Consider the following 9,510-nt stretch of genomic DNA (forward strand, 5'->3'; position numbering starts at 1 on the left):
GTTCCTTCGATTGCGAATGGGGAGAGATGGCCAATGACACATATGGTTCTCATGGCACCGTATATGATTGGAAATTATTTCTGTTGTCTAAATATTTTACAAAAGCTTCTTCTAATCATGGAATTCTATGGGTTTTTTAAACAAATGAGAGTACTTAAACCAAAAGCACTCCAAAACAAACGCTGATGATTAAGGTCATAGAATCATAGTAAATCGGTTTCCATTTCGAATGTTTACAAAAGTACGGAAAGTGTAATGGACGTTTATTTTATTATATTCAATGTTATGTACATTAACAGCATGCAATCTTCCTCATTTGAACTTATTTGTAAAGATTATAGAATTGTCAGTTTCCGCTTTGTTTCATCACTAGAACACACTTGCATTATATTTTTACTATGAATCAACTTGTGTCCTCCAAAAATGCTTCTAGATAACCAATTTCAAAGTTTTATTACACAAAAAATGTCTTATATAATAGTCGGATATTAAGAGCTATAGGATAATCATAACTTTAAAGAAAATGCTACAATAAAAACACATATATTTGAAACTCTTGGGTGATTAACACAAATTTAGAAAAAAATTAAAGTCAACTGTTATTATCTAAAATAACCAAATGATAAAATCTGTCATTCAAAGCGATACTTGAATGAAAGACAATAACACTTTTTTTTTTTACCAATTACTGTAAATATTTCCGGATGACATTTTATTACAATGTCCATTCAGAGAAATCAAAACAGCTTTATATAGTATTTTTTATTTTCCAAACTGATTAATTTGTGATATAGAAATATTGAATCAAATACCATCTATTCATATCAAGCAAGATGTGGTTTTAGCTGTGTCTGTAATGTCAGACCTACTTTAAATGTTTTAACGTTTCCTTGTCTGTAAATTTAAAGTACCTAACGAATGATTGGTTATTTTCATTAGAACATAAAATAAATTGTGCGTGTAAAAATTACAATTTAACCATACCATTCTAATATTTCTTAAACCATTACAGTCAAGGCCAATACAATTTTGAATCAATGAAAATGAAACTTTTGACGGTCGCAAACTGTCAGCAGAAATTGAAGTATTTCAAAACCAAACAAAAGGCTCATTTCTCCTACTTTATTTCTCTTTAAACATGAGGTAATTCGTTCTTCTAATTTCTAAATCGATATCGTTAGTTTCCGACTATGGGGCGTCGTGACGTTAACAACATCCACACTTCCTGATGCTGACCATGTTTTTCAATGACGCGTGAAGTTGTCTATTAAGGGCGCTGTGTAACAGTGGGTTTATTACCACTGAACACATCCCCAAAGTCGCTGTCACAATTAACGCATGAGCCTGCAAAATGGTAAACTCGCTGTCTCTCGTTAACAGAACAGTCAACGGAAGTGGTATCCAGAGACAGGTGAATACGCCGATCATGATGGCGATACGTTTAGCAGCACGTGCTTCTACTTTCCGTTTGCCGAGCTCTCTGCTCTGAGAGTTCATTACACACACAGATCCCGAGTAGGTCGTGTCTTTGGTCGAAACACGGTTCACTACACCGTTGATGTCGTAAATACGAATGACGCAATCAGTATTCACGCAATCAACAGGTTTCTGTTGACTGATTGTTGACACTGCATCATTCAGGGATTCTGCTTTTAAACTGAGCTCAGTTTTTAGATTGTCTTGCGCTTTATCGTCGGACATTTTAGACGCCTGGTCATTTGAAAGTGTGAATTCATTTTTAATATTTTCTACCACAGAGTTGTCTGCTTTTTTCAAGGGTTCTTCGATTCCTTTGTTGTCACATTCAGACATCCCTTGTTGTAAGTTTTGAACATTTTCCTTACTTACAGACAACTGTTCCGTTTGTTTATCCGATGATTTATCATTACTGTTTATGCTTAAATTCGTTTTATTTAGCTGTTTTGGGTCACCGTTGGTTGAAACTTTATTATTCTTTTGAATGCCTTGTATACTTTCGGTATTGTTTATCCTATTTTCCACATCTAAATTAAAATCGGAGTATTTGCTGGTTTTTTCCATGCTGATGTTGAAGTGTTGTGGAGTTCTGAGCTTGATGGCTGAAATATCTGAATTACTCGATGATTTGTCAACACCCTTGAAGTCCTCATTTTTCTTTTGAGGCACCACTCGATTTTTACGACGAGTTGTATGGCTGTGCAATTTCTTTCTATGCTTCAAAAGAGTCAACATAATTAAACTATAAAACACAATAATGATAAATAATGTTCCGATACCAAACGGGAAAATCAAATATAAATCATGCGTTCCCCAGGACAAACGAGAAGTCAGCGTGTTTGGTAGACACTTGTCGACGAGGGAGGAATCCACGAAGAGAAATGCCGATAGGAAGCTTAATCCACTCGATGCCGTCCAAGACAGACCAATTAAGACCGCGGTCCTCTTCGCGCGGCCATTTTTCTTGAACGGGTTAGTTACGGACTGGTATCTCTCGTAACTAACTGTGATGAGCATGAAGAGTTGAAGCGTGTCGTTAAATGTCCTGAAAAACACAACCGCCCTACATAACGAATCCCAGCTTTCTTCATCCGTTTTCGAAGCCGTGAAAAGATACACACGGAGCGGAAGTAGAGTGACACACGCGACCAGGTTACCAATCAAAGTGCTCATTAAGCTAGCGTTTATGTGGGTTCGCAGCGAACGAGATTTTATAATACAAACACATATGAGCGTGTTCCCGACGATCCCAAAGGCGGCGGCAAGCAAGATCACTACGTCACAGCACAGAATGAAAACGTCCGTGTCCAGAATGAAGTTAAAGTCTTGTATATCTAATACGTCATGGTTGAAGGTTGAAGTCACATTCATTATACAGAAATGAATTGTTTTATTCGTGTATTCCTTGTCCCAAATCTTCAGATACGACAGCCGTCACATATTATCTGCAATAAAGTAACGTTTAGATAAAATAGCGTTAAATTCCAACGTTCTGTTTACTGGTTTTTTGAAATTACAAATTCCAATGCGGAATTGGACATTGATTTGCTATTCAAAGCAACCTTCAATTAATGAACTATTGGTGACCAAGCTATCGACAAACAATAGTTCACCATCAGTAATGTTGGAGTACTTGTTAAACACATCTGCTAGTAATTGAAGCATATCATATTACCATAGTGTTTGCGTGTGTATAGTTCTTTAATGTCTCAAATTTGTAGGAGAAGTTTCTTGATTGTAGTCGGGAATCGATTTTGTAAGTCGATAAAGGTAATTAAAACTGAAAAAAGAAATTATGTTCCCTGGTTTAAGAAAAAGAGAGCAACTACCTGTCACTGTGTGATACTAGTATTGGAAATGGGCATTGTTCCTGGGCTACTGACATATTTACTGGTCATCCTTAAACGCTTACACTGGTATCACCCACCAGATTTTTTTTTCGAAGTCTCTGAGGTTAAGGATTATTTGATATGAACTTAAAAGGATGTAAATAGGCCAAGTTTAATGCCTGCATGGTATTTCAATATTAAGTTTGCACATTAGGTAGTTTCGTTTTAATGAGCATCTTTAGCGTCTGAAATTTTTGATATATTGTTAATAAACTTTATATCTATCTAATGCAATTCTATAAAAAATTATAATAGCTAGAGTCCTTGAAGTATCTGTTATATTCTCATAAAATATTTGTTTGTCCTTTATTATTGATTGTATGGTTAGAAATACATTTAACTGTACTTAAAATCTATAACGGAAGATGATATCTTAAATCTTGAAAAAAAAAATTATTCTATGACATTAGAGGAAAAAATGATAGCAAAAGGGGGAATTAAATTGCTATTTGTTAAACTAATAAAAAAATACAGAACAATTTTAAAAAGAAAAACATAATTATGGAGACCAAACTAAAATCGAACACAAACATTTTCTCCGACAGTGATAATTAAAAACATGATGATTTAAACAGAAGAAAATGATGACTAATAAGTGTGTACTGATGACTTACTGTATAATAAGTCAGGAAGGAAGAAAAAAAAATCAAGAATATCATTAACATTAAAATTTACTTTTATATATATGAAGGACAACGTCAATCATAAAACCAATTAAAACAAGGATGATTAATTAATGATAATTGTGATATAACTTAATTACCATGCAGCAGAGAACAAGACAATAACAAAACATGAAAAAGTAACATTAAAAAAAGATCTTAAGAAAAAAGTACTTAGACATCGAATGACGCAACTGAAAGTACCAGCAATTTAGGATAGCGAAAAACTACATTAATTATACAGTGGATGTTTTTACATCTTTAGGGTATTCATGCAAAATATCACAGAGAAATATTTTGATTAAGTATGGATGAAAGTACATAATAGTACACCCATGTGCTAGATATACTGTTATAGTAATGTACTACTGTTAATGTGTGTTTCATGCTTCACTTGTCATTGGTCTTCACCGTTCAACCGTGGCCCGACACCTCATGATTGTAGTGGTATCTACCTGACATTATTGAATATGATTCAAAAACATATCTAAAAAAAGACAATGCAAAAGTACATTTTTATGCTTTGATTAGAGCGTCTGTTTTTTTTTGTATGAACTCGGAACGAAAAATTAGCAATTTAGCTTGTGCAAGAACGGTCAAAGCAATGCACACTGATTAATTTAAAAAAAAAAAAATTATTACCTATAGAAGACTCCTCAGCACTTTCAGCGTTTATTTCAGTTAAGTAATCATATATTGCTTGAAATCAAAATATATCGGAGGAAATATTGGCTTCCAAAACATCGATAAGAACAATTTTCTTATCACTAACAGTTTGTTTAACAGACGAATGCACCTTAGTGCAAACAACAATAACGTACATACAAACACGGGGTTTATTAGAAACGTAAGCTGGAGGTAACAAAAGACAATGTCAACAAAACAACTTCTGAAGCAAATAATTCATGGAAACGTCTACGGCGCTTTAACTTTGTATTATCCAAGCAATTTACATGAAAATGTCTGATTACAATTTCAGAGTCAGAATAATGAAACCCACCGATGGCTTTGTTATGAAACTATGGCTACGTCACGATTAGTTATTCAGAGAATATTGTGTGGAAAAATTATGTTGGTTTGTACAGCGTGATTGATATCATTTTCAAGGTTTTTAGTCGGTGAATGTTTGTTTTTTATTTCCTGTTGACTAATCTTTACGTTTCACAATATTTTGCCGAATAACAAAGATTTAAGCGATTATTATCGATAGATAAAGTAATTTTGTTGTAACTGAGACATTTGAAAAAGTGTTTTACAAGTTATTATATTGTATGGGAGATTATCATCATCCTGCTAGAAGTACGCGAGGAGCATGTTAAACGGGCATCGAAATATCCGACTGAAATATAGGAAATTACACGACAACACTTCATAGTTTATGTTACCAATATCTTGTTATAACGTAAGCAAATCTTGCAGGATCAATTTACATTTATGTAAAGAATTGTTTGATGGCGTTTTTCATTTGCAAGGTGTATATCGATTTCCGTGGCCATCTTGAGGGAAGAATATTTTTTTCTTTTCAAAGGTATCTTCATCAATTACAGAGAGAGAGAGAGAGAGAGAGAGAGAGAGAGAGAGAGAGAGAGAGAGAGAGAATTAGATCTTTAAATATATTTGTCATAATATACTTAAGATTCAATCATATTACAAAATTAATCTAATCTTTCTATGAAATTGTGTTTTAAAACCTTAAAACTGAATATAATGTATGTCACATTAAGTTAATGCAATCGAGTAGAAGTTATAAAAAAAATTCCACCAGCGATGATGGAGTTTTAGAGCCACAATTATTCTTGTAGAAAAAAGAACCTCACTTTTTTTCTGTCGTATTTCGTCCTTAGAATAGAACTGCCTACGTAAGACGGATTCCATTGTCTATGTTATAACTATTGCCAGACACTAAATAGGCAATCTGGTATTGATATTCAATATTCAAATAGAACATCATTTCATGCCATTCGACGTTTCAGTGATTATTCAGAACAATATCCTGAATAAATAATGTTACCATTACTCTTGAGTTGAAAATCCTTATATTCGCGAATCAAGGGAGAAAAAAGATGATCCAAATCCATGAGTATCTTACACTGACCAGTCTTTTCATAAAGATTGCATTTTTCTCTTTTGCGATATTTTTTTTTATCACAATACGTAAAACTAAATGGATTGGGTATATGTTTAATTCTTGTAGTTGCTTTTTGATTTAGAAATATTTTAGAAATATTTTCTCCCATTCTTAAAAGTTATCAAACTATGTTTCATTCAAAGATGTTAAAAAGAGCACTAAAATTGTCAAACATGGAGACTTTTAAATTAGCAATTAAAAGTTACCAACTTGTTACCATTATGATACTTTCATGTTAAATACTGAAATGTGATTAGTTTAGATGCTGTTGATAACTCGTTCTATTACCCTCATCGTTAACAACACACTTGGCAACGGGTAACACAACGAATTGTTACATGCGCGTAAAGTTCTTCGTAGAATTCACGTTATATCTATACAAAAGCAATAACATTTTCTCTAAAAATTGAGACATTCAGTATATTAAAATAAAAAGTGTTGTTTGGAAGGGTATCAGTTGAATTTAACACCCTTAAAAAAAACCATTGTCAACCTCCGCTTCGCGTCGGTTGACAATGGTTTTCTCGGGGTGTCAATTTCAACTGTTACCTGCCCAAACAGGCACTATTTATATATTATATTGTTTTTATTGCAGCACGAAAAATTATAGGCACACGGATTGTTATTGGTCATGTTGTGTATATGAAATGAATCTTAGGTAACTAGAAATGTGTTATACGAGAAATACATTAAAAAAAACTTAAAATATTTGATCATGAGGTACCATCTTCTAAGTCATTATATACTAAGGATGGGTTCTCATCGTACTAAATGGAAAGCCCCCCCCCCCTTTTTTTTTTTTTTAGATGGAATCAGATTTAGATGCATGAAAAATAAAGATATATTACATGCATTTGAAAACAAAACGAATCCTTTTACCTTTCATTCTAAAGGTGAGCTGTTAAATATGAATTAAATTGCCGAATAGGCCCTGAAATGAAGAACGTATGTTGTTTAACAAAGCGCATTGCAATTCCATTCCGTAAAGCTTATTTAACATACCTTGCATGTATCTATTGGTTTTATGTTTGAATTGCACTCTAACAACACGTAACGAATGTCAATTTAAATTAGAAAACAATAGATATAACAGATGTGGCAATGAATACTCCTCACACCAGATCATATCACGTAACTTGTAAACCTTGAAAATATTAAGACGTTTAAAAAAATATTAATTATAGATTTTATGAAGATTTTTGCATTCCTCGTGGATATTTACGAGTGATTTCTGGCTAGAAATAAAGTTTTCATGAGGAAAATTTTTTAACGTAATCTACTAGAAATTCCCCAAATTTCCTACCAAAAATGTAAAATTCTTTCAGGGCCCTTTATATTCCTTTTGATCGTCTAGTTATGCTTACCGGTACATGTTTATAACAAAATTTCCAAAAGTTCCTTAATAGTAGACTCAAGAGGCATCCACTCCATTTTCAATTTTAAAAAATTACCCATTTTAAAAAAATCATAGCGCTGTAGTGGAATGACGAACATAGAACTTTTCGTAAGGATTCTTAATTTGTGATTTTTGACTGAAATCTGTTAACTGAACCAAGAGAAGAAAACTAAAACGTAAAATGTTAACGCGACTTACATTAATGACTAACGCCACTTAAAAAAATCTGACTACGAATCCCAGTCCAATTATGTTCAGGAAAAAATTAGCGGAGCCTTTGCATCTTGCGAACTTAAACATATGGACAGGTACATCTCTTTTGTAACAAAATTATTACCTGTGTTGTAGACATTGAGCGGCAGTAATCAAGTTGAAATATTAAACGTAAATGTAGCAAGAATTCAGATGCATCGGTATTTGATTTCTTTTTGAATGTCATAATAGTCTCTAGTGACAGGTTCCATGGATTGACATTAGAGTGATCATAAAATAAAGTTACAATATCATTTTGTTACGACTCGTTTATGCATTTGGCTTCGTTACAGATTCCCCGGGGAAGCTGTGGTATTTTGTAACAGACTGCTTAGACAGAAACAAACTACAAATAACCACAGAGCTCTTGTTCTATTGCGTCACAGACTATACCAAAGCCGTTTTAACTTGTTAAAAATGTTTCTTTTATTAAATCAGGTTTATATTTATTTAAACAAGGTATAACAAATTCGTGTAGTTTCGTACCAATAGCAACGGATCGATTTTTGTTAAAGTTCACATATTAAATAGAATAGACCAAAAACCAAAATTAAACAACCACACCTCCCCCCAAAAAACCCAGGATTTTTTAACGATATTATCATAACAAATAAAACAGATTGAATTGTTAAACTTAACTTATCATTTGAAGGAAAACAAAAAAAACAAAACTAAAGACAGAAGCAAACACCTTTTAAACAAAACGTGACAATTATAAGGAAATGCTAACATTTTCTTGATTAAATAAACCCCAAAAATTGTTGTTAAATAAGCTTAAAAGAAAACTAAAAGTATACATGCATCAAAAAGATGATAATTCAAATATCATAACACTTACCGGTTATTCCACGTCTATATCTCCCCGTCCAGTTACAAGGACTCGGGTGCCACAGTGGAAGCAGCACTCTTTAATGCCCAAGATCTAAGAATAGAATAAAGTCGATAATGTATGTAGGCTCTGCATCATATCAGATGATATGCTATATACAAGACAACTGGGAATCAAACTTTTTCTCAGTACAAATAAGCAATAGTGACCTTGTATTTGATTAAAATCTGATGGCTTTTCTGATCGAAAATATATTAGAAAACGAAAGACATTTTACAAACCCCCCCCCCCCCCCCAAAAAAAAAAAAAAACTAATCTAAATGTTAGCTCAGTGAAACGCTCTAACCAGGCAACGCACATCTCTTGTGTAAGTTAATTCAAATTTCATATTTGTGTCAGCCATTTTATTATTTTCAATTGAAAGCACTCAGTACTAAGCATAAATGCCAATAAATAACATTCACAATGCCTACGCTTTTAGGCGAAACAATAATCTAATTCAGTTATCCGTAGATTATATAGAGAGGCAAGACACATTAAAAACTGTTCCATGTGAATGATACAACTGTTCAGTTTAAAGAGGGTTCAATGGGCGTGGTCACTTTTAGACGGTATTTATCTTCTTTAAAAGGAAAGCTTTACTTAGGAATAGAGGAAAATCCCAAATTTAAAATGTAAAATATATGAATTTTTTCTTTACTAAAAAAAAATTACAGCTAAAGACACCATGCATCAAATTTAAAGAAAATCTGCATGCATGTTTATGAAACTCTTCTAAGATATTACCCAAGATATGCATATGACATAGGAAAAAATTAAGAACATTCAAAGATCAACTAAGGAACATCTTAAGTTAGGATATCCTAACCTACTTAATT

The 9,510-nt window shown here is 32.9% G+C and overlaps 1 protein-coding gene across 2 annotated transcripts; it reads right to left on the reverse strand.

The window, feature by feature from the left end:
* Positions 1-322: 322 nt before the first annotated feature.
* On the reverse strand, positions 323-8,728 carry LOC128159055 (uncharacterized). 2 transcript variants are annotated; one of them, XM_052822096.1, is made up of 3 exons: positions 8,642-8,728; positions 7,035-7,086; positions 323-2,921 (listed from the first exon to the last, which is right to left on the reverse strand). In XM_052822096.1, exon 3 carries the CDS (start codon positions 2,845-2,847, stop codon positions 1,207-1,209), a length of 1,641 nt encoding a protein of 546 aa, XP_052678056.1. In that variant the 5' UTR covers positions 2,848-2,921; positions 7,035-7,086; positions 8,642-8,728; the 3' UTR covers positions 323-1,206. The 2 variants fall into 2 exon arrangements, with proteins under 2 accessions (XP_052678056.1, XP_052678057.1); XM_052822097.1 differs by lacking the exon at positions 7,035-7,086 and having other exon boundaries at positions 8,642-8,726.
* Positions 8,729-9,510: the final 782 nt, after the last annotated feature.

This window comes from Crassostrea angulata, chromosome 8, assembly GCF_025612915.1.
Source record: "Crassostrea angulata isolate pt1a10 chromosome 8, ASM2561291v2, whole genome shotgun sequence".
Taxonomy (NCBI): domain Eukaryota; kingdom Metazoa; phylum Mollusca; class Bivalvia; order Ostreida; family Ostreidae; genus Magallana; species Magallana angulata.

Bases quoted from the DNA above. Each gene is read 5' to 3' on its own strand.
- LOC128159055 (XM_052822096.1), bottom strand. From the start codon at position 2,847: ATGAATGTGACTTCAACCTTCAACCATGACGTATTAGATATACAAGAC.